The sequence below is a fragment of the Eptatretus burgeri genome, chromosome 1 (genome assembly GCF_056783735.1).
Source record: "Eptatretus burgeri isolate ZD-2024b chromosome 1, Ebu_testis_v1, whole genome shotgun sequence".
Taxonomy (NCBI): Eukaryota; Metazoa; Chordata; class Myxini; order Myxiniformes; family Myxinidae; genus Eptatretus; species Eptatretus burgeri.
Window position 1 is genome coordinate 14,199,720 of NC_140961.1, and position 26,291 is coordinate 14,226,010.

Here is a 26,291-nt window from a genome sequence, read left to right on the forward strand (position 1 = left end):
TGAGCCTTCAACAAAATATGATATTGGATACAATGAATGTTTGTTTTTGTACCCTTTGCTGTTGATCTCAGAGTTGAACAAAAGTTTGGCCCGAAAGTGGATTTTAAATGCAGTTTGTTTGCGTCTTCTAATATTTATATTATTACAAGCAGGGGCTACCCGTGCTGCTCAGGAGGGTCGGGGGGGGGGCCCGGCGCTGCATGGCTGGGTGCAGACCTTTTCCCGGCAGTGGTTTTGAGATGGGTTGGACATTGAAAAGCTCTTGAGTTATTGGCCTCATGGTGGTTACCTTTGTTGCCTGTGGGCCGGCGGGAGCATTGCCTGACCCCACATCCCAATATACGTTTATAGCAGTTTTTGGTGACCTCAAAACGGACTTCAAAGTGAACATGTCATCGCGTAAAACCTTTGCCTAGATTCTGAAGTGCCGACACCCAAAATCTTTGAGGCCTCCAGGTGTTACGGTTCAGCCGTGAAAGAATAACGTACAAACAAACACACAAACACTTGATAAAATTTACAAGATTGCTGGTTTGATGGCTGTATTTATTTTCACTCACTAAATTAATATGTTTCATTATACAGGGTCTTCAGGTGGACTTGAATTTGACAGCAACTGATAGGTAAGACCCCTCCCCCCCCCCAACTTGCTGCATCATTGCAACCTTTCATTGTCTTTCCAAACCAAACTAAGATTGGAATGCACTCGCATGTTATTTCTGCATTCTTTTTTGATTATTGTAGTTTTTTTTAATGGAATATTGTTATGTTTGAATTGGTGTAGGTGATGAGCAGGAGTGACCATGATGGCCATCAAGTATACCGATTGGAGAACGTTTATAAAATTGTTAACGAAGATGAAAGGAAAAAGGAATAATGGCAAAGAAATAACATATCATGTATGTTTTTGTGTGAGTACGCAAGCCATGCGAAGAACACACTGGACCGTGTATTGTAGGGTAGTGGTGGCGATTGGCAGCTGAGGAGAGAAAATGGTATGTGTGAGGTTCATGGATGGGGAAGTGGTGCTTTGCCTGCAGGTGGGATGAGCTCTCGACGAGAGAAAAGTGTGGAGCTCCACCATGCCTCACCCCAAGTTGCTCCAGCTGCAACTGGGATTGGGAAATCTCCTGGGAGGAGGGACAGGTTCGGTCGGTCATTGGGTCAGAGGACCCCTGGCAATCATGTGTAGCCTGCAGAAGGTCACTTGGGTAACCCCCTCCAGTGAGGACACAGCATGGAAGCTGTTGTGTTGGGAGGTTAGATGAATGGGGGTTGGGGGTGGGGGGCTCGGAATGATTCTCAACTGGGAACAATGGCACCACCTTGCATTCACCTCCTCCTCGCACTTTATGGGAAGAGGAGGGTGTTCTCACCTCTGACATCATACCACTGAGGGGTGGGCTCTTTTGCATGGCCATTTATAATTGGTGATGAGCAAGGCGGCACGTCATTGGTCCATGCTGCCTTGCGGTCACTACGTCCATTGTTGCAGAAATGGTGCTGTCCGATTAGGTAAGACGCTGTTGCTAAGTGTGGGTGCAGCTCGCCATTTGCCAGCACCCTGCGGGTGCCGACAACACTTCGGGGATGAAGGAGAGGGGTGAGTCCATCAAGGTAGGGGCTCAGCACTTGTGTGCTCCTCTGCACTCTGGCTCTGGTGGGTTACACTCTCTTGGACTCTGGCAACATTCCCACTCTTGGCTCGAGTCTCTGCTGCCAGGACATTCTGCCCTCCCGAGCTCCTTGATTGCCGTTCCACCTCGAGCCTTTTCACAGCCTGCTGTTTATCACACTCACCCAGCTCTGTGTGACTGGTTGTTGTGATCGTGGGTCCATATCAAGGTTTAGTTTGCTTGTCTATCAAGTGTTGCATATAATTGTGTTTTCTGAGTCCATTTCATTCAGGATTTGGTGCTGTCTATCCTTGTCCCAATTACTTATTTATTTCTCAAATTGTGCGTGCGTCGAGTTCCTGCCAGTTTGCATTTAATTGAGATTCCTGGAGAATTAGTGATAATCCTTTTTTTATATCCACCGTGTCAGCATACACATAGAAAATGAACCACATCTTCTGCTTGGCCGTTGCTTCGTCCAAATTTAACTTTCAGCTCTCTATCCGTGGGATGTTAATTCCCGGTGTGTGCAGTTCCTACCCCTGAGATCGCTTGTAGTTTTGTGTGGGAGCCATCCATACAACATATTATGACGAAAATGCCTTTGGGGTTAGGCGACTGATTAATTCGATAGTTATCTCATAAATTAATGTAAGAATAAGTCGTCTTGTAATTATCTCAATTATCGCTGTCAAAATCGATCATTTTGAACTGTTCCTTGTCTTCCTGCTACGTGTAACTGTTCATTCTATTCTGTACTTTTTCTCTCATCCCATTGATTTACTTTAATTGACTATGTGCTCGGTGTGGAGGCAAGACCCCTGGCGTGTGACGTCACGATGGCAAGAGTTACATGGGATGACACGTGGCGGCGACCATGGCCAATCAAGGAGCCATGGGGACATAATTTGCCAAGGGGTTAATAAAAACCATCGCTGAAGCGTGTTCAGGCAGTCTGAGCTAGCGGGATTACAAATTGTGGAGTCGGAGTTCAGCGCCAGTTGGAGTTGTAGCCTTCACGAGTTGGAGCCTCAGGACTGGCCCATGCTGCAGTCAGAGAACAAGCACGGAACGCACCGCACGAGAATGCTTCTTCTCCAGACCAGAGCAGCTCCCGAGACCCATCCGGCATGGCAGACGTCTCCTATCCCTCGTGTCCCTCGTAATGAGGGAATGCTACTCTCCTCTACCTCCCCTCTTCTTCCTTCTCCCCCTCTCTGTCCTGTATTTCTTCCATGTACGTCTGTGTCTTGAGTTAAGTCGGTGAGGCTGTATTTGTTGAGAGTAAGTAGGGAGCAGTGGATTGTTCCTCCTCTTCATTTTCTGCGCAGTCGTTCATTGTGTCCGTCCCCATGCCGTTGTAAATTTAACGCAGTGTTTTTCATTTACTCGCTGTGGTGTTGGGGTCGTGGACGTACCTCCAGCATTACCAATTATTGATTGGGAACATAAGGGCTCAAGACCTGTGGACACAAATTAAACAATTAAGAGTAACTAGCATAGGACTTATCCTGATGGATGGGTTCATTCCCCCACTTCTATGATGTCTTGTTTTCATGCAGGGAATTGGTGTATTATATTATTATAAATTGTAACACCAATTACATTGAGAAAATTGGCATCTTCTAACCACCCAGAACCCAGGGGGCTTTATATATATATATATATATATATATATATATATATATATATATATATATATATATATATATATATATATATTTTTTTTTTTTTTTTTTACAGCCTAAAACCAACAACCTGAGTACAACCACCAGTTTTCAACTCATTCCATCCATCGGTTTGGGAGTGCATAGAAGTGAAGCACAAGAACACCTCTCATAATGTTAAACTTCTGGCAGTACAATTTTTTTAATTTTTTTTTGGTAAGTCGATCTTCATCATGTCCATCAGGCTCAGCATCTCTTCTTTGTTGTGTTCTCTTTGAGGACATTATGTTGATATTAAAACGTGTTTGGTGTGGCAGTTCCAGCTTCAAATAGCTGGAGTTTCAATTAACATGGTGGCGACAATCGAAATGACCACATATGAGGAAGAGAGAGAGAGAGAGTTGGGATGAGTGATTAAAAGTTGGTCCATGTCTGAGAGAGATGTAGATGGAGTCATCACTGTTGAGAGGATGGTACAACACACAGACAAACATGAGGTGAGAGCAGAGGGAAAAAATCGCAGCCAGAGGTACCCCTGGGGTTTGGGAGGTGTCATCACAGTATATGCAGAGTGAGAAATTGAGTTTTTCATGTCAATTATGACTCCACTGCCAGGACGGGGTTCAGAGGTCAATCAAACTGGAGGAGACAATAGCCAGAGAGAGACACTTAGGAGTCAGGGACTCACCGTGGGAGGAAGGATTCAGTTAAGCACATGATGTCTAGTTGATCGGCAGTGGCCTGGATTGAGAGATGTCAGGTTGGAACGGAGGCCTCGGATGTTTGAGGTCCACACGGTTTGGGACGGGGGAAGAGGAGCTGCTGATAGGACATAGGGATGTGGAAAGGAGCAAGGAGAGGGTGCGGGGTGGGGGAAAGGCAGGAGGTGTGTGGGGAGGAGGTGGAGCCCAAGAGGGGCAGGGGTGAAGCTGGGAGGGGGAGGAGCGGAGGAGAGTTGGAAGGGGAAGGACGAGGTTGAAGAAGTTGAGAAGGGGCAGGATGAAGGGGGAGCAGATTGGGAGTGGGGGGATGGTTCAGACATGGAGAGGTTTGACACCATGAATGGATGTGAAGGGGAAAATGTTTGTCATGTGCACACAGCCTTTGCAAAATTGACACCTCAGGATTCCCAGACTGGATAACCTGTGACAGTCTTGATAGGTAGTGTGGTGGTGAGAGTGTTTTTCATTGAATGCACGGAGGAAAATTTGGCTGTCAGTGAAAGAGGAGGCTGGATGAACTAAGCATTTAGGAGTGAGGAGGTTTTGGGAAATAAACCTTGTCAGAGAGAAAAAGGAAGAGATTTTGATAAAGAAGAAGCGGAATGAATGGGTTGTTCATGATGGAGTCATAAGCAAAATAAGGCACTTTAAAATACATTTGGGAAGGATTTTTTTTTAAACACTACATATTGTTTTAAATACACATTTAGAAATGTTGTGAAGAGGTTTTAAGGAAGAGAAACATTTCATTAAATTTGGAGATATTGCAGGAAGGTATAGAGGAAAATGGAGTTTCGGAGAAAAAACAAGAATTTCCCTCCGATGATGATGTTGTTTTTGGTAGTTGGGTTTTTTTTCCAGAATGTTTGTTTTTTTTCCGGGTGAAGAAGGAGAGATTTTTTTTGTTTTAATTGTTGAGGGAAGAGGGGAAAATGATTGACCTGAGGGTTCAGAAGTAACAACAACTGGAACAAATAAGCAAAAATGAGGCAGAAAACAGAGGGGAAAGCACATTCGACTCTCACGGGTAGGCCCGACTGAACTCGAGAGATTAACTGAACGATTTAACACAGCAAGACACGGTTTGGGACAGAAAAGTTCACGAAAAACATGAAGAGCAAAATAAAAAATAACTAGAAGGGCACTCGGTAGAGCGCGTACCTCTGCCACGCAATGTCTGATCCAGCAGAACATATCGGATCCAAATAAATCTGTGAAATATCATGTTTTTAAACATTTTGGCCCCAACTCTCAATGGTGAAGAATCACTTTAAAAATTAAAAATAATTCTCATATCTGGTTCTGGATCTGGGTTTGGATGTTCACCAAAATTGAATCAATTTGTCGTGGTCACATGCCCAACATGTCCACCAAGTTTTTTGTCCGAATCCGTCTGCAACTTGTTGAGATATCGTGCTATGTGTAGTTTTTGGCCCGATCTCTTGATGGTAAAGAATCATTTAAAAATTCAAGTAGTCGGATCCGGATCCGGATTTTCACCAAAATCTAATCAGTCCGTCCTTGTCACACACCCAACCTGTCCACAAAATTTCATCCAGATCCGTCCCCAACTTTTGGAGATATCATGTACACAAACAAACAAATGAAATTGCTCGTTGAGCCAAGGAATTTCCGGACTAACTTTGTCATGTCTCCATGATCTCTGAAAAACAAAAACCTGGAAATCAATTTGGTTCTTGTAAGTCGATAGTGCTACTGTTTAATGAGTTATAGCACTGAGTTTGGTCATGATCATAACTTGGAAGTCAATCGGACTTGAAATGGCATTTTTATCGCAATTTGAAAGTTTTGACCCGACCCCCCTGACATTCAAATCGACATTTGAAGTCGATACGACCATTTTAACGGACGTTATTGCGAAAACAAGAATTTCGGTTTTTCGGTGACCTTGACCTTGACCTTTGACCCAGATTCACCAAAAACGACAAGCGTCTAAGTTGGACCATGGCCGACGTCTGTACCCAGTTTAGTCATGATCGCTGAAATGGTGCGGCTGCTTCAGGGTAAACAAACACACAAACAGACACACAGACACACAGAATGACACACACAACCGACCAACATAATTGCTGAAATCCGAAGGATTCCGGCAATTAACAAACAAACAGACAGGGGTGAAAACATTACCTCCTTCACCTTCAGCGATGGAGGTAAAAACGAAACAGCAAAACAAAACGTAAATGGTCAGGGGAACTTCACTTTGAACTGGTAGGAGAGAGCACCGATCAGTTGTCCACATCCACCGATCAGTTGTCCACATCCACCGATCAGTTGTCCACATCCACCGATCAGTTGTCCACATCCACCGATCAGTTGTCCACATCCACCGATCAGTTGTCCACATCCACCAATCAGTTGTCCACATCCACCGATCAGTTGTCCACATCCACCGATCCCCAAAACGGAACTCCAATGTTACAATCATTACTTGGTGTGTCCACGTGCTTGCTGGCAATTTCCGGCTCCACCTGACGATCGAGCCGCTCTTCCTACTGACTCAGCACATAGTCCTCCTGTTCCTGTCGGGCCGTGCACACCTCGCACATTACTGCACCAACACATCCTGGTGCATCCTCTTCTGCACACTTTATTTCCTCCGGCGCTGTCTCTGATCTCCCCACTCCGTATTAATTTCTTTAGCCGCATGCTTTTAAAAAAAACATGGAGTGATATTTTAATTAGCTCCATATCTGTCTGTCTTTATATCCATCACGCTATCTCCTCCTAAACGGATGGGCAGAAATTCACCAAACTTGGTAGTTATCATCACCACGTGGAAAGAAGGTGCAAGAGCAGTCATTTTCCGATTCATCGACTTCTCTCTAGTTTTAGTTGTATTTCTGTTTTCTCTTTTCCCTCTGCTCTGATCCTGCTATCTCTTTATCTCTACCTTCCATATCCTTCTTATTTTGCCCTATTGACACTGCTTCAGTGTTTTCTTTTAATCTCTCTTTTCTTCCCTTACTTCCCAGTGTCCCCCACTACTCTCCAACCAGCCCTCATTTCCTTGATCTCCTTGAACCCCCCCCCCCAAAAAAAACAAACAACAATTGAAAATGTCTGCAGTGAACGCTTGGAAAAGCATCTCAAAGGAAGATACCAAGACAATGGGTCACAAGCTCGATGCAGTTATTGCACGCAATGGATATGCAACCAAATGCGAACTATTCTACTCCTTTAATTTACTTTGAGTTGATCTGTTCCAATACTTTTGCTTTCCTAAAATGGGGGGACTGAACATAAAAAGTATGATTGTTCTGCAATGGTAAAACATGTACGTATAGAAATACCACGAAATAAAAGCTGACCTTCTGTACTCTTGTCTCGTATTCATCTTTTGATGTCAAATCCAAATTTCTTGAGTATATCTCGATGACAAATTTGACTTCACTGTTCCAATACTTCAGGAGGGCACTGTATGTGTGTGGAATGTCCTGTGTAGCTCTTACCTCTTCATCGATTGCCATGACTTAGCAGTGGATTTTATTGCTGCACTTTCCTGCCAATGTACTGCTGTTAGGGTTAGGCCAAAAAAAAAAAAATGTTGCATTGGCGTAACGGGTCACTGAAAAATAGGGTAGGTCGGTCGGGATCTTTTTTTTTTTTTTTTTTTCCTAATAAATCCCTCCCAAAATCTCCCCCGGCTCGAGTACCACCCTTTTTGTCGGCGGGTTCTGTCCGAAACACTTCTGGGTTTTTGCGATCGCGATCGCAATCAACAAGATACTTGACAACGATAGCAAAACAACAAAAATATCAATAAAATAGGGTCGGCAAAATTTTTCGATAGCAAAAAAACAAAAAAAAACGTAGGGTCGGCGGAATTTTTAGGGTCGGGCGGGTTACGCCAATGCAACAATTTTTTTTTTTTGGCCTTAGGTTAGGGTGTGATAGATTTAAATACTTTAATATCTACATTAGGTATTTGAGTTTTTTATTCCTGCAAATTGTTTTTTCTTATACTGTATTTAATTTTATGTCAAACACATTGAGACATTTTTAGCTCGCCTGTTCGAAGAACAGAGAGCTATAGCGATACCCCAGGCGTGAGCGTGAGCGTCATGAGAGGTGTTATCATGAAAATGTTAAAGTTTTTGGTGCGAGTTATTTCCTTTCTAATGTTTATATCTACCACACTATTTTTTTACTGATTACAATATACAAATACATATATTACTTTAAAATTATTTGGATCATACCACTGCAATGCTTTATAAAAAAAATATTATTAGACTAGTTTTTTAAAAACGAGAAATGTATAAACAGGCGAGCATTGGGTGGCTTTGACACCAACTCTCTGGTATCAAATGTTATACACACGAAGCAAGATCGAAGTTAATATTGTTATTATTACGAGCTCAAGGGATACCGAAAATGGGTTTGTCATAATTAACCCATCCAAACCTTTTTGAAATGTCATACTAAATGTCATTTTTGGCTTTTTGGGCTTGCACACACACCACCAGGGATATTTTGGCAACACACACAAATATATATATACATCCATCAATACATACATACTATACAGATATATATATATATATATATATATATATATATATATATATATATATATATATATATATATATATATATATATATAATTATACAGTGGGGAGAACAAGTATTTGATACACTGCCGATTTTGCAGGTTTTCCCACTTACAAAGCACGTAGAGGTCTGTAATTTTTATCATAGGTACACTTCAACTGTGAAAGACGGAATCTAAAACAAAAATCCTGAAAATCACATTGTATGATTTTAAATAATTAATTTGCATTTTATTGCATGAAATAAGTATTTGATACATCAGAAAAACAGAACTTAATATTTGGTACAGAAACCTTCGTTTGCAATTACAGAGATCAAACGTTTCCTGTAGTTCTTAACCAGGTTTGCACAGACTGCAGCAGGGATTTTGGCCCACTCCTCCATACAGATCTTCTCCAGATCCTTCAGGTTTCAGGGCTTTTGCTGGGCAACACAGACTTTCAGCTCCCTCCAAAGATTTTCTATTGGGTTCAGGTCTGGAGACTGGCTAGGCCACTCCAGGACCTTGAGATGCTTCTTACGGAGCCACTCCTTAGTTGCACTGGCTGTGTGTTTCGGGTCGTTGTCATGCTGGAAGACCCAGCCACGCCCCATCTTCAATGCTCTTGTTGAAGGAAGGAGGTTGTTGGCCAAGATCTCGCGATACATGGCCCCATCCATCCTCCCCTCAATACGGTGCAGTCGTCCTGTCCCCTTTGCAGAAAAGCATCCCCAAAGAATGATGTTTCCACCTCCATCCTTCATGGTTGGGATGGTGTTCTTGGGGTTGTACTCATCCTTCTTCTTTCTCCAAACACGGCAAGTGGAGTTTAAACCAAAAAGCTCTATTTTGGTCTCATCAGACCACATGACCTTCTCCCATTCCTCCTCTGGATCATCCAGATGGTCATTGGCAAACTTCAGACGGGCCTGGACATGCGCTGGCTTGAGCAGAGGGACCTTGCGTGTGCTGCAGGATTTTAATCCATGACGGCGTAGTGTGTTACTTCTGGTTTTCTTTGATACCGTGGTCCCAGCTCTCTTCGGGTCATTGACCAGGTCCTTCCGTGTAGTTCTGGGCTGATCCCTCACCTTTCTCATGATCATTGAGGGCTCCATGAGGTGAGATCTTGCATGGAGCCCCAGACCGAGGGAGATTGACTGTTATCTTGAACTTCTTCCATTTTCTAATAATTGCGCCAACAGTTGTTGCCTTCTCACCAAGCTGCTTGCCTATTGTCCTGCAGCCCATCCCAGCCTTGTGCAAGTCTACAATTTTGTCCCTGATGTCCTTAGACAGCTCTCTGGTCTTGCCCATTGTGGAGAGGTTGGAGTCTGATTGATTGAGTGTGGACAGCTGTCTTTTATGCAGATAACGAGTTCAAACAGGTGCAGTTAATACAGGTAATGAGTGGAGAATGGGAGGGCTTCTTAAAGATAAAACGAACAGGTCTGTGAGAGCCGGAATTCTTACTTGTTGGTAGGTGATCAAATACTAATTTCATGCAATAAAATGCAAATTAATTGTTTAAAAATCATACAATGTGATTTTCAGGATTTTTGTTTTAGATTCCGTCTTTCACAGTTGAAGTGTACCTATGATAAAAATTACAGACCTCTATGTACTTTGGAAGTGGGCAAACCTGCAAAAGCGGCAGTGTATCAAATACTTGTTCTCCCCACTGTATATATATATATATATATATATATATATATATATATATATATATATATATATATATATATATATATATATATATATATATATATATATATATATATATATATATGGTGTCCCAAAAAAATATAAAACTTTTAAAATGCTTCGTTTGATCCTAAAAAAGCAGTCATTTTCTCACTGATGCTTCATTTCTTGTTACAGAGACCCTGAAGTTTATTTTGATACCAAGCAAGCGCCAGAAAAATACCAAGATTGACCATACAACAACGGACAAAAATTGTTGAACTTTGGCACCAGACGAAAAGTGTCATACGGGTGCAACATCTTTACTCGAGACATTTCGGTATCCACTTGCGCCATGCACCAAACTTTCGGACAATAAAGTACACCATCGCAAAGTTTACCAATGTGGGAACCATATGTGACCTTCACAAGGGTCACAGTGGTCCGAAGAGGATAGGTTGTAGTGAAGAAAATGTGGAAATGGTGAGACAGGCGGTCGTTCATTGTCCAAAAAAATCGATTCAATGACTTTCTGCTGAGACAAACATTCATAAGAGCACCGTTCAGAGGATTCTTCGCCAAGACATTCATGCCTTTCCATACAAAATTCAAACGGAAACGGTGCTTACTGATCAACAGAAACGCAAACGACTAGACTTTGCAAATTGGTTCTCAGAAAAGTTGGAGGAAGATGCAGACTTCCTCAAAAAACTTCACATGACGGACGAATGCCATGCTCACTTGTCCGGGGAGGTAAACAAGCAAAACTTTCGGTACTGGGGAACTGAAAATCCTGGTAATGTATCAACTGAACTGGTGGCTCGATCAGTTCTCAAAGTCACCATGTGGGTGGCGGTTGGTTGGTATGGGATAATTGGTCCATACATCTTTGAAGATGACCAGGGATGCACTTGCACGGTAAACCAGAGGAACTATAGCGAAATGATTCAGGAATTTTATCTGCCTGAGCTACGTAATCAGGCCCGTAGGAGAAACACCTGATCCAGATGAGAACCCAGCGGTTCCAGCAGGATGGGGCACCACCCCATACAGCCAGGAAAACAAGGCGTTTTCTCAACCAACATTTTGAGGGCCACTTTACCTCCCTCTATGAAGATGTTGAGTGGCCACCGTATTCCCCTGACCTTACTCCTCCAGACTTCTTCTTGTGGGGCTATCTCAAGGACAGGATCTATGTAAACCGAAGGCCTCAGACTCTTGATCAGCTGAAGGAAAACATCCACCGAGAAATCCAGAACATTCCTCAGGAAACGTTTCCCAAAGTGATGGAGAACATGACAACGCGTTTGCAGGCAGTTATCGGACAACGTGGAGCCTATGTCGAACATGTGGTCTAAAAGAAAACGACGATTCTATACCAAAATTTAAATTTTGGTGGCCATTTTAACATTGGTACAATAAAGTGCAACGTTTCAGCTTTCTCTCCAGCCATATCTTCTTCTTGCGGTTGCTCCTGTTAGGGGTCGCCACAGCGTTATGGCGACCCCTAACCACAGCGGATCCGTTATGATCCGCATGATGATTTGGCACAGGTTTTACGCCAGATGCCCTTCCTGACGCAACCCTGGTCGCCTCTTATGACACAGGGATATGGTACACCTATTTTAACCGGGCATACACCGGGCCCAGTACACTGGTACTCACTTCGCCGACCTCGGAAGGGTGACAGGCTGAGTCAACCTCCTGGTGTGTATTAATTCAAGTGGCCAACGGGGCTTGAACTCAGGACCTTTTGGATCCCAAGCCGCTACCCTAACCACTACACTAACACCAGGCTGTCTATCCAGCCATATATCTTAAAAAAAAATTCAGCCATATATCTTTAATTCAGCCATATATCTTCAACCAAAAATTTAGCCATATATCTATCCAGCCATATATCTTTAAAAAATATGTTATGACCATCCTCTTTGCAGATGAAAAGTTGTATATTTTTTTGGGACACCCTGTATATACATAGATATATATGTGAGAACTATGTTTGTAAGATTATGATATGAAGCTTATTTACGAGTACTGTACTAACAAATATCCAAGTCAACATAATGCATCCTCCTCGTTTCACTTGATGAAAAGTACTGTTTTAAATCGGTTTGGTTGATTCTTTGATCTCCAGGCAACGATTGCAAGTGAACTTGACTTGTGCTTTCCTTCAGTATCGCACAATCACGTGAGTGATATAACAGACGTGTGTTCGCAGCGCTTCGCCCATTTTACGGCTCGGCTTTTGCCTATCTGATGGAGAGAAGGATTTTCTGAAACGGAGAGCAAAGATTGCTGCCTTGGCTTTCACGAAAGTTCTGAATCATCAGACTATTTCCAAGAGCTGCCGGGTGAGATCTATCTCTGAGTGCTATTCCGGGTGCTAGTTTTAAGTATTATTATCGTTATGTTCGTGGGATAGGTGGGAGCATTTAGGTAAGTCCTGAACGATTGTTCATATTTTTCCAAAGTGATAGGACTTTTTGAACATGCATTAAGTATATGTGGATAGGGTAAGGTGTCTTCAATACCACCTCAAGGTCCGTCTTGTTTGTTTGGTTCCTCTGTGTCAAACTGTGTGAGATCAGCCAAGGGAAGAAGGCGATACAGCCCATCTCTCTCTCACTCACTCACTCACTCTCACTCACTCTCTCACACACACACACACACACACACACACACACACACACACACACACACACACACACACACACACACACACACACACACACACACACACACACACACAGAAAATTCCTCCTCTCCACCACTGTCCATCACCAAGTGGGAAGCGAACATTAGTTTTGTGGACAAGGCCAGATTTGTAAACATCCTGAGGAACAGGGTCTCAGGGCGATTAGGCCTGATCGGAGAGACTCCTGGCCATGATTAGTGAGAGACCTGGGACAGAGAGACCCCTGTAGCCTGAGTTTAGTTAACCACAGAGGAGGAGAGTCAGGACGGAAACTCGCGACAGGGCAGGACTTTCCGAGGAAGCCCCGGTCCCACAGAATGTTAACTCTCTGGCACTCTCTGGTGCTATTGAACTCTCTTGCATTGTTCGATTCCTGATGCTTTGACCAGCTGTTGTGCTCCCAATGCTGCACTGTGGAAACAAGGTTGCTCCCATACAAGTCCTCCACTGGCTTTTTGCTCCAGGGCTATTCACCCTGTGCCATTTTTCCATCTTTCTTGCCTGTTTTTTTTTTTTTTCGTATGCAAGATTGTTGTGTGTGTGGAGCCACAGCTGGGGTAGATTTTCTTTTATTCTCGTCCAATTTTGTGTCCATGGTTTTGTTAAACCATGTCGTTTTATTTATTAAATGTGTGTGTTTGCCCCTTGTGTTACCACCTTTTGTGTGCCCCTTGCGGAGGTCTAAATTGTTGTTAATTCTGTTTTATAATGAGCATGGTGGAGATCACATCAGAGTATGAACCATTGCTACCGCTCGCCGTTGGTACGTAAAAGTGATAACTCGGTTTAATCCCCAGAATGTTGGCTTGCAGCATGCTTGGTAATCACTTTGATTGCAGTTATCAGGCGGTACATGATTTATATCTGATACAGACATCGAGAATAAATCGAGCCTTTGTTGAGGGACATCTCTTGTCTGCATTACAGGGACATCAAAAGGCAAATGCAGCCTCTAGGTCCAGGATTTGAACTCTGCAGCATGAGCTAAAATGTGCAGATGGGAACATTAAACAGGCAAACCCAAACATTGTGAATGCTTGAAGTGTTTCGAAAATAAAACACAGTTCCAACATCTGCATCAAGGTACATGGTTCATAAGGTAGAACAAGGAAATGTGGAGCAGTAATGGAACATCGGCAGTGGAGCATGCAAATATATTGTTGTTGATTCTCGCCACTTTGGCGTGCGGACGACTGCCTCAGCCCAAATTGCGGCCGCGCGCGCCCACCGAACGTGGAAATCCAGTCGCAGCTTTTTGAATCGATGCTGAAACCCAGCTACGGGTGTTGTTAACCACACCATAGATCAGCCAACTCTTCTGTCCACGCGCTACAGGGTTGATTGCCGAATTGTCGATGTACCTAATTATTCGCGCAGACAGAAATGCCGGGGATCTACACCTCAATGGAGCCTGCACGAAAACGAGCCGCTTAAAGCAGCTCGTTCCGTTTGCGATTGCCGAGCGGTTTAATATCGCCAGGCTCCGTCGGACCAGATGTACGTTTTATTGGCTATTAATCAGCCAGCTACTTATTCCGAATGCAATTACGGCAGTTCAATGGAGGAAGGGATGCAACGAGCAGGTGACATTTCAACAAAGGGGAATATTTATTTCCAATGCACATATGCAAGCATGGCAATGAATGGGGGTAGGGGACAAGACACGAGCAAAAAGACCTACAGCCGATGTCTATTTATTATCTACATGCACTTAGTCAGTTCACTACTTAGTAGACAAGGCACCACAGACTTTCATGCAAAAACCCCAAGAAAGAAAGAAAGGAAAGCACCGGGCTCGTAAGCCTTTATAATTGCTCGGAGCCGGGATGACCGCAGGGGCCCCGAGAGACTGAGTAGGCTATCTGCCACCCTCTTGGTGACTCGCTGGGTGACCCTCGATGTCTCTGCCTGCACTTGACTGGACTCCACCAGCTCCCCAACTCAACTCTCGACTCCAACGATGCCTCCAACGACACCTTCAACGGCGCCTCCAACGACCAACTCCAATGACGCCCCCAACAACGCCTCCAATGGCGATCCGGCTGGCGACTTCTCTCCGGCTCCAACTTGACTCTCTCACCAACTCGCCAACTCTGGCACTCTCCACACCGATTCCACTCTCGGCCAGCGAACGTGGCTTTTTATCGCCGTCGGGGCGTTCTGCCCCTCCCTTCCCGGTGCGCGGGGGAAAATTCCAGGAGAGTTAGGCTTGGCTCTTTTGTTGTGATAACCGGCATTCTTTTTTTACGCCGTTCTGAGGGACCCGCCCCAACCGTCACTTCTGTTTACCCATTCTGAGGGATATCAGGGCGGGAATTGTTGAGATGCTGTTGTGGTGGTGGAGATGGTGTGGTTGTCGTGTGGTTGGTGCTCTGGTGGGGGATGGCGTGGTTGTTGAGATGCTGTTTGTTTGAAATAAAAGATAGAACAGAATAACGGCTAACTCAAAGATTCACAGCCCGGCACACGAATAATACCCTTTATACATCGGTGGGGAAATCTAACCTGGACATGCACTTATCGACATAACTGATCTTCGGGGAACCTAAATGGTGTTCTGTGAATTTCCACAACCGTAACAATATGAATGCAGAAGTCAATAACTGCTTGTATCTGTCTGGTTCACTGTTGTTGCTATGACAGGTGCCTGTTGTCGCCGTCCTCGGTTCCGGCGGTGGTGTTCGAGCAATGACTTCCTTCTACGGAAGCTTGTCTGGACTCGAGAGAATGGGCATCCTCGATTGTATCGCGTATGCGTTTGGGGTCTCTGGGTCTAACTGGTGAGAGACATCGAACATCACATGATCGTATTCCACCATCCCATGTTTTTAAATCGATGTTTTGTTCTTTATAAAATAAACATTAATTGAGAATTTTTGATCATTCCATGGTGACAGGGCCCTGGCCACTATTTACCAGGATCCGTGTTGGTCAACACATGGGCTGGATAGTGCCATCCATGAGCTACGTGCACGACTAACGGGAGGCAAACTGAATTTGCTCACGTCTGATTGGCTGCGGCATTGCCGTGATGCATTGCGTGACAAGGAGGCTCGAGGATTGCGCACCTGCCTCACCGACCTATGGGGATTTGTACTTGAGTGGATGTTGTACGGACAGGTGAGCAGGATGCTCCAGCTACTATACGTTTTTATATGCACATCAAGACTCGTGGAAGAGCAAGAACACTGAACGGATCGGGATGCAACAGAACAAATGGAACAGGAGAGAGAGAGAGGGAGAAACACTAGTAGCAGGATTTAAGGACAAAAGAGGGAGACGTGGACAATGGGTGTGGGCCTTCTCACAAGCGGAGTCGGCTGTGGGGCCATTTGAAGGGAGGGATGGGATGGAAGGTTTACATACACCTGAGACGGACTTTAATAAGGTGCTATGAGGTTTTAGAGGAGGGAGACAAGTTTGAAAGTTTATTCTTAAGGTTTGACAGAAGTTGTTTTTTGGCTCTCCTGAGAGTGGACACACACTTGTGGGCTTTGTTAAATAAACTAAGATTGCCTTCGGTCGGGTTCACTTTTCAGGAAGAGAAGGCAAATTGTTTGAGAGCAACCGCGTCGCCACGGGATTCAGTGTACCTTGGGTGGAATGAAGTGGAGGATAACTGAATACCAGATGGGATGAGTATGTGCAGAAGAGAGAGCAGGTTTCTGTGGTTGGTTGACTTAAAAAAACAAAAAAACAATCTCCTCATTTTCATTTTCGGTGTCAGTTGATGTTTTTTTTTTTTCATTGTAATTTTACAAGCGAGCTCTCATTGGTTCCCAAACGTTAGGTGAGGTTAGGTATGGGAGCATGCGTCGGAGCAGCACGTCGTTGCGTCCACTTTCTGTCGGTACTCCAGGGTCCTCCGTCTGGCCATCCCCCAAGCAAATGCCTGGCCCATTCCCATCTCCTTGAGATGCCGATCAACCTGCTGCAACCACGAGGCACATTCCGTTGGCCTTCTCCATTCACGAGACTCCCTCGCCGAGAAAATCTGGTGAGCAGGATCAGCGCCCGGAAAACGAGCCACATGTCCACACAGCCGTAGCTGATGCTCACGGACTATACAGGTAACAAATCTCATGTGAGTCTCTCTCAGCAACCGCTCGTTGGACACACAGTCTGACCAGTGATACCCAAGGATTCTCCAAAGAGACCCGGTACCAAAGGAGTTAAGTCTTCGTCTCAGATGCTTTGTTAGAGTCCGAGTCTCACATCCATAGTTGCATCGCCAACGTAATCGGATTTGAACTCAAACTTCCGTTTGAATGCGATGCCAGAAGAGATGTGGCATTTCCGAGCACACTGTCCTTGGGATAGAGATGTACACCCACCTCTCCTTTCGCATCTTGGTTGTACAATATAATCTGCCGTGGTATCTTTTGAAAGGAGTCAGCCATCGTATGGTAGTACCCTGGCCAATTTCCTGCTTAAAGTTTGCTGCATAATTATCACTACCTGCATGCATAGTCGGGAGTCATCATGTTCTACCGAGAGAGTAAAAGTGACCCACATGCTAATTTTCTGCATGACAAATAACTGAAGCTTTACAGATGCTTGGAAAACACTCTAATGCCATGCATGATGTCAGGGTTAACAGAGGTCATTAAGGGTACATCAGTCACAAAATTTAGTTAAAATCTAAGAATTTTTTCGCCATATTGGTAGACACCTGGTTGAACTTGATTTCAGACATCTGGGTGAATAACTAATTTACCAAGCCTGGTGTTGGCTTGGTGGTTAGGGTGGCGGCTTGGGATCCTAGGGTCCTGAGTTCAAGCCCCGTTGGCCGCTGAATTAAATACACCAGGAGGTTGACTCAGCCTGTCATCCTTCCGAGGTCGGCAAAATGAGTACCAGTGTACTGGTAAGGGGGACACTGCATCAGTGGCATAGCTGCGTCCCAACCAATGATGCAACCAGCAACGAGAGAGAGAGACAGACAGACAGACAGACAGACAGACAGACAGACAGACAGACAGACAGACAGACAGACAGACAGACCGAGACCGATTTGCCCAGTGTAAGCTCTCGGTAGACATCAGGTGCTGTTGTCTAAAGCTGTTGCATGTCTCCAGTGTATTTTGTATGATTGTAGAAAAGGTAATCCGTATCATCGTAGAGGACCATCCATGGAAGCATTCTTGCAAAGGAAGACCTGAAAAGATTGCACAAGGCTTCTCGTTCAACCCTCATGAACTGCAGTGGTACCTGCACCATGACCAATGTACTGTCTCCAGAATGAAAATGTGGGATTGGCAGAAAACTTCATGGCAATATGAAAACCACCCAGGCTGTGGGAAAGACCATGCCATTGATCAGCATGTGCCATTCTAACTCCCTTGCTTTGCAATGAAGGTCTTCATCAAATGTCAGAGCTGTATTGTACCAGCCCAGATGGTGTGACGTTCTGGCAATGACAAGTTACAGTCCACACTACGATGTCGTATTCGGTCACTGGAGCTGGAATGATCGGTATGTAGCCCATGCTTGTGAGTAATGTCGACACTTTAGGAATTTTTTATGACTGAATGCTGTCCACTCTCAAATGACTTGCTCTTCAGTACCAGCACAATGGTATCTGCTTGCTAGCCAGGTAAGACATTTTGAATTCATGGACGCTGGATCACTGGAAATAATCTGATCTGATATTGATGTGTCATGGAGCTTTATTTACTGCAGACCGCACACTTTTGTTGTAAACTGAAGACTGTAATTTGTTAAACTCATCCAGGATGAATGTTAACACTTTGGTCTGAGCAAGGATTGTTCATCGATTGCCTCTGGTTCCTGCAAGGCCACTCCGAAAAGCTGCCATGTGTGTGCAATGGTATGTTCCTCCTTTCCAATCAATTTCCTCTTCCAGGATATCGATATCGCCAGCTGACTGTGCAAACTGTCCTGGTACAAGTGTTTCTGGGACAAGGTTGTACTTCTTGTCCACAACCACAAACCTATCGATCTGGCATTGAGCAATGGATGTGTCTATCCATTGTACCAACCCTGAGTGCCTACACGTGTCCAAACACAGTCCCACACAAGGGACTGTGTTTGATCTTTTGGACGCACAAACAGGTGTGACAACACAACCTCTGTCCACCTTCGATGGTGGAGTTATTTTATGATAAAGCGAGCAGGAGTACCCGGTATTACCCGGTCTATTTTTTTGTGGGGGCCTAAAATACTTCCTTACACCTAAGCAATGTGGTCGGGGATCATTTAATATTGATATCTTCTAATTATGGGGATTGGAGCTCCGCTGTGCTCCACCCCTTCCTTCCATGGGCAGAATTGCTCAAAGTTAAATCAGTTCATCCCAGTTATTAGCGACAGAATCTTACCAAATTTCACTCAAATCCATGTGGTCGTTCTTGAGATACTGTTTGGTGGTGAGGTCCATCTTTCACCCCCCCCTTCTCCCCGAAGAAAAACAGGCATAGTCCCAGGTGTGGACCAAGTGTCCCCAAATACCCAGTTAGCCATGCTGCAAGAAATTAGGACGTTGCTTGCTTTTACCGTCTTGGGGAGAAAGAACTCAATATTTTTTTGAAAACTTTTGGAGCTACCTGTTCAGTCGAGCAGGTGTAACAAATGCTGTTGTGCACACGCGGCTCAGGCATGTTGGACCGAATAGCTTTTCTGTGTTTTAATGACCCTTTGGATGTGATCGGTGTTATTCTGGATTTACAAGTCATCGAAGGACTGCTTGAAAGACACCAAGGTGTACAGAGCAGGTTTGGGCTCAGGAATGTTTCAGAATGTAAATGTTGCACAAAGTATAAGGATGCTTAACAATTAGCCACCTGTGTACCGTATATAATAAATAAACACACACAAGGAAATCAGACACAGGTGGAGGCCATTCAGCCTATCATGCCTGCACCACATCAACACCACACAAAGTTATCAACGCAAGATCAAAATAAGAAAATGCTAGATGTTTTTATCTTATTTTAAATGAAGTGTTTGTGGTTTTTTTGTAGCTTTTGTTTTGTTTTGTTTTATTATATATTAAAAAAAAAAATATATATATATATTTTCGTCTTAGGGGAGGGTACATGGGCTTGGTTAAAAACACACAACATCAACCACGCAACACTCCTTGACGAGACCCCCACCAACTCCGTACACATGTACACAATCATCATCATCAGCACTCCGTACACATGTACACAATCATCAATCAATGATCAAACTACCTAACAGTCCTGTCAACATCCCGATACCCCTCCATCTCCATAACTTCCAGATACATATTTAATTCCAATTTAAACTTATCTACTGTTTCTGCTGCCATGACCTTTCCAGGGAGACCATTCCATGCATTAACTACTCTCTGAGTAAATATCCCCTTCCTTATTACCGTCTTAACTCTCATCTGCTTCACTCTCAGGCTGCGGCTCCTGGTCCTATCACTGTCTACTCTGTTGAATAATTCATCTGTACTTATTTTATCAATACCTTTCATCATCTTAAACATCTCCATCATATCTCCTTGTAACCGCCTCCTTTCTCGTGTATAAAGCCCTGTCTCCTTCAGCTGCTCCTCATAGCTGAGTCAACCAAGGCCCAGAATCAATCTAGTGGCCCTGTGCTGAACCCTCTCTCTGGCATCTATGTCCTTCCTGAGTTGTGGTGACCAAAACGGCACACAATATTCTAGATGTGGCTCTCACTAAATTCCTGTACAATGTTAACAACACCTTTGATTTATAAATGATCCCCCTCTGAATACAACCGAAAACCCTATTTACTTTACCTGTAGCTGCCTGGCATTGTGCTGCCTGCTTACCTCCTTTATCTTTTACCACCCCCAGATTCCTCTCCTGTGTGACACGCTGCAAAATTACCCCTTGCATCCTTTAATCCTTATTTTCATTGTTCTTTCCCATCCCCAACACCTTACACTTGTTCAGGTTAAATTTCATCTGCCAATCTTTTGCCCAATCTATACAAGTATCAATACTTTCCTGAATCTGATCACCACCCTCTCTGCTATCCACCTTACCTCCAAGCTTTGAGTCATCTGCAAATTTGGAAAGCTTACTAATCACCTCACTATCCAAACCATTGATGTAAATTATGAATAGTAATGGTCCGAGTACTGATCCCTGAGGAACCCCGCCACTTACATCCTCCAAGCGAGACATCCTCCCACTCACAGCCACTCTTTGCTTCCTACCACTAAGCCAGTTTGCAATCCAATTAGCGACCTGACCAGCCACTCCACAAGCCCTCACTTTGGCTAACAACCTCCGATGTGGTACCTTATCAAATGCCTTCTTAAAGTCGAGATATACTATGTCGACTTCCTTTCCCTCATTCACCCAATCAGACACTGCTTCATAGAACTCTAAAATATTTGTTAAACAGGAACAACTTTGGTAAACCAACCCATGCTGACTACCTTTAATTAGTTTGTATTTGTTTAAATGGTTCCTCATCCGGTCCTTAATTGATGTCTCCAACACCTTCCCCACTACTAAAGTCAAACTACCAGGTCCATACTTCCCCAATTATTCTCTGAATCCTTTCTTCAATAATAGTGTTGCATTTGCTACTCTCCAATCCTCCGCTACCTCTCCTGACTCCAAGGAACTATTGAAAATATCCATTAACATCTCACTTACCTGCTCAGCCACCTCCATCAATACTCTCGGGTGCATATTATCTGGCCCCGGAGTCTTATCTTCTCTTTGATTACCTTGCTGTTCCTTTACATCCTCCACTCCAACATGGATCTTCTGTAAAAGCCCTTTCTCACCTCCTTGATAGATACTCTCAGCTATTGACAATTCTCCTGACTGTTCTTGTGTAAAAGTTGAAGAAAAATACCTGTTTAATAAGCCTGCCATCTCACTTTCCTCACTAACCACTCTCCTGGTGCTATTCCTCAATGGTCCCACACTGGTCCTAACCTGTTCCTTTCCCCTGATATACTTAAACAGAGCCTTGTTATTATGTTTAATATCCTTAGCCATGTCCTTCTCATACTCTCTTTTGGCTTGTCGAGTTATTTTCTTCACTTTCCTCTGTTTACTCCGATAGTGATATAAATATAACTCCAGTCCTGTTATTTTAAACCTAATAAAGACCTTCTGCTTATCCTTAATAGTGTTCCTTATCTCACTAGTCAACCACCCTGGTCTCTTTCTGCTTCTGGGTTTACACCTCATTGGAATGTACTTACTCTGCATTCTACACTTTTGGTCCTTGAAGGTTTCGCATTTCTCTGATGCTGATTGTCCTGTTGTTAGAGTCTCCCAATCTGCATCACCCAATCCTCTCATACCCTCAAGGTTTGCCTTCCTGAAATGTAATAGCCTTCCCCACCTATCCTGAACTCTAACCCTTAACAAAGTCTTTAAAAACAATGTTATAGTCACTTGCTCCTAAATGCTCCCTGACTTCCACCTCCTCCACCATATTGGGATTGTTGCTTAAAAGGAGGTTTAACACTGCACTCCCCCTCTTGGGATTATCTACAAAGTGGGTTAAAAAAACAATCCTGGACAAAAACTAGAAAATCCTCATCCGCTCTGCCCTTTCCCCTGTTCCTAGACCCAACGTATCCCTGACAAGTTTAATATCCCCCATAATAATCAATATTCTTCCCTCACCACATGCGTTTTTGAATTCTTCATGTACTCCTCCTTCCTCCTCTTCCTTCCCACCCGGAGCCCGATAAAAGCATCCTACCATTATCTTACTGTTTTTACAATCTCTAATCTCTACCCACACAGAATCCTCAACATTTATTCCCTCCTTAATGTCACCCCTTGCTCTTGATGTAATGCTGTCCTTCACCCAGATTGCTACATCTCCTCCTATTCTCTCGTTCCTATCACACCGATACACCTTGTAGCCTTCTAATCCTGTCCTGCATTGACTCTCCTCCCTAAACCATGTCTCACTCACTGCAACTATATCGTACTCCTCGTTATATACTTTGGCTTCAAACTGTTCCATCTTATTATTTAAACTTCTGGCATTGGTATTGAATATATTTAACTTTTCCCTTCCTGAAATTCTATTTTCTTGCCTGGCCTTACGAATCACAATTACATCATCAGTTACTTCCTTGGTACCTTCTCCACCCTCTGCTGACCTAAAAAAAGCCTGAAGTCCTTCCTCAATTCCCACTGCAAACCTTGCTGCCTCCTTTCTATTTATCATATGGCCATCATTCTGGAAACACTCCCTTTGTCCCCTAAATGATTCCCACTGCTTCTTCAATCTAAAACCTTCCTCCCGACACCATTCTTCCAGCCACTAGTTGATGTCTATGACTCTGCTCATAATTTCGATATTGTTTCCTAATCTTGGGAGGATCCCAGAAACATGACCTCACAACCCTTTGCTTTCAGCCGCTTACCCAATATCCTGTATCTATTTTTCAAAACTTCTGAGTAAACTTTTCCTTTATCATTCGCACCTCGGTGTACCACAACCAACTTCTTCCTGCCTTGACCCGATACAACATGGTTTACCCTTCCATGTCCCTAACTCCTGCTCCTTCAAAACTGCACAGAATTCTATGTCTACGATCCTTCCTGCAGACTGAAGAATCCGCATGTTTAATTGTCTCATCACACACAAAAACTGTCTCCCATACCTCATTTCTTCCAATTTCTATTTCTGCACCTACACCACTGCTTACACCCACTGCACCTCCACCACTGCCTGCACCCACTGCACCTTCAGCACTGCCTGCCCCTGCTGTGCCGTCACCACTGCCTGCCCCTGCTGTGCCGTCACCACTGCCTGCCCCTGCTGTGCCGTCACCACTGCCTGCCCCTGCTGTGCCATCACCACTGCCTGCTCCTGCTGTGCCATCACCACTGCCTGCTCTCGCTGTGCCGTCACCACTGCCTGCCCCTGCTCCGCCACCACCGATGATTAAGATCAATAACTATGATTAAGATCATCAAGTCTCATGCAATCCATTTTAATCGAATAGTTACTGTCCTATAAGGAAGGTGGGCCAAGAATAGCGAAGCCAGTCCATGTGTTTCAAAGAAAACAATTGCAGTTTAGATTTTATTCTCGAAACGAAAACTTTTGAATACTCCAAAGTCCCAATTATATTCGGCTGTAACTATACTTGCTAAGAGTTGTCATGATGGTAAGCAAATTGTAGTGATGGGCCATTTCAGGAGAACCCTGCCCGACTCTCTGAGCAGCAGGAGGCAGTGCGCCACGGGCAGAACCCATACCCCATCTACGCTGCAGTTAACGTCAAGCGTGATGTGGAAAGCTGCAAGTTCTCTGGTGAGTTGTTATGATTTCCTTCCTGGTGTATGTATTTCAGTCCAGTGAAAGGAAGTTGCATTTCAAAAATTTTGGGTGATACAAGTTCATCATCTGGGGCTCCACATTTCATCGTAAAAACACTGGAAGCTCAAATTTTCCCATCAAAGGGGCCTTTGGCAACCTTCCTCACCAGTAAGGAATGGCCAGAGTGACACCATTTATGAGTGAAGCAGTGCTCGTAAGAGTTTCGAAGTTCAGCAAAGTTTCATCTTTTACCAGAATGAAAAAAAACAAGAAGATTGTTCAACGTCAACTTGGACTATTGCAAGACATGTAAAATGTGAACCCGAAGTGTGTTGTTTTGGGGTTTTTTGGGTTTTTTGTACACAATGTCGAGGCTCGCGTGAGAGTTAACACACAGAACGTACAACAAGATGGGCAGGAGAGGGAAGGAAAGAACAGTGGGGGAACAGAGACATGAGGAGATCTGTGGAAGGGAGAGGGATGGGGTGGGGAACACGGGGTAAACAAAATGGACACTACAGGGACTTTCAGGAAGGAAAGCAGGGAATTTGAAGAAGGTGGGTTTGGGGTGAATTAGCGGGGGTAGAAAAGATCATGGTTTTGGATGGGGGAAGATAAGAGATGGTGGTGAACAGCTGTTTTGAAGACCTGGAGGGAAGAGTGGGATTGAAGAGAGTGTGGGAGTTTATTCCAAATGTGGGAAAAAGGAGGAATGAAAGAGTGAAGGTGAGCAGTGATTCTTGATTTTGGTAGTTTTACCAGAAGGGGGTTGTTGGAGGACCTTGAGTGCCCTGCAGAAATATGGGGGGGATACATATCTCAGACAGAGTGGGGGGGGGGAGCTAGGTCGGAGAGGAGACGGTAGAAGACAGAAAGACCACCGACCTGCCTGCGGTGAGAGAGTGAGAGGTATAATGGGACTTCATATCCATTGTGTGCTCCACTGCCTCAATATGACAACTCATCTCTTGTATGTTGTCACTGTGGATGTTTTCATTGATAGCTTTGATCATCAACTGATATTCATTCATTTGTTTCGTGTGTAGCCTGTGGCTGCTGGTTTACATCGTTGCTGGGAGTGCGGCTATGCAGCCGCTGATACAGTGCCCCCCGCTTGTTAGAGCAGGAAATTCGAATTTGGCCATGGTGCCTGCGAACACTCACCTAATCTTCACAAAGGATTGTGGGATCTTTAACGTCCACCGACTAATGCCGGCAGACGGGACGCTCATTTGACATCCATCCGAGTGATGGCACCAACATTGATGAATCACCTTGCCTGTGCAACACCAGTTGGGGGATGACAGTTTATAGCTGGGTCTGGATTCAAACCGAGCTGTTAGCTTAACTTTGAGGTGAGTATGCATACCTCCAGGCCATCCTGGCAGGGAAATACATTTCAGAGAAGTCAATTTGGCATTTGACTCTGCGCTTTTCATGTCTTCCTCCCTCCATCGTGATTTTGGTGTCCTTTACCCTCCATGGCGATTAACACATTGATCATCCTTTCCATGCTTCTCTCCGTATGCCGATTACTAAGAGTGGGTGGAGTTCACTCCTCATGAAGTGGGCTTGCCTAAATACGGGGCTTTCATCCCTGCACGGAACTTTGAGAGCGAGTTCTTCATGGGGCACATGGTTCGGCAGCATCCGGAGCCACCACTTCACTACCTGCTCGGTTGGAATGACTGCATCTGAAACGACATTATGTGATCCATCATTAATCAGAAATAAATATCTTGTGTTTGATGCAACAATGCCATCAGATATGTTTGTGGATTTCCTTTGATTCATGAAAAGTGTGTCGGGTCCAGTGGAATGCATGAAAGGGAATTCAATGTATGGCAATTGCTCTGCTGCAGGTCTTTGGGGAAGTGCCTTTGCCAAGAGCTTGCGGGATCTTTTCAATGACCTTTTAAAGAAGCAGAATTCTCCCGATGGAAAACAAGATACAGGTAAAGGAAGTGAATTGTTGCCGATGTGGAAATAAATTCGAAGGTTGCAGATGCTGTACACTTTCGGACTAAGAGTAAACATGGTTATCGTGATTCCTCGAAGTCAGGTTAGTCAAGCTAT

General features: G+C 44.2%; 1 protein-coding gene across 8 annotated transcripts in view; it reads left to right on the forward strand.

The window, feature by feature from the left end:
* The window catches only part of LOC147033905 (cytosolic phospholipase A2 zeta-like), a 116,175-nt gene that overhangs the window by 62,576 nt on the left and 27,308 nt on the right, over positions 1-26,291 (forward strand). For 7 of the 8 annotated variants that reach the window (XM_085872588.1, XM_085872578.1, XM_085872606.1 and 4 more), the window contains 7 exons: positions 586-623; positions 12,462-12,594; positions 15,582-15,718; positions 15,836-16,058; positions 24,095-24,209; positions 25,756-25,893; positions 26,078-26,170. In XM_085872588.1, the coding sequence (XP_085728714.1) occupies positions 586-623; positions 12,462-12,594; positions 15,582-15,718; positions 15,836-16,058; positions 24,095-24,209; positions 25,756-25,893; positions 26,078-26,170 (877 nt within the window). The remainder of the gene's footprint in view (positions 1-585; positions 624-12,461; positions 12,595-15,581; positions 15,719-15,835; positions 16,059-24,094; positions 24,210-25,755; positions 25,894-26,077; positions 26,171-26,291) is intronic. The other variant, XM_085872624.1, reaches the window with a different exon arrangement.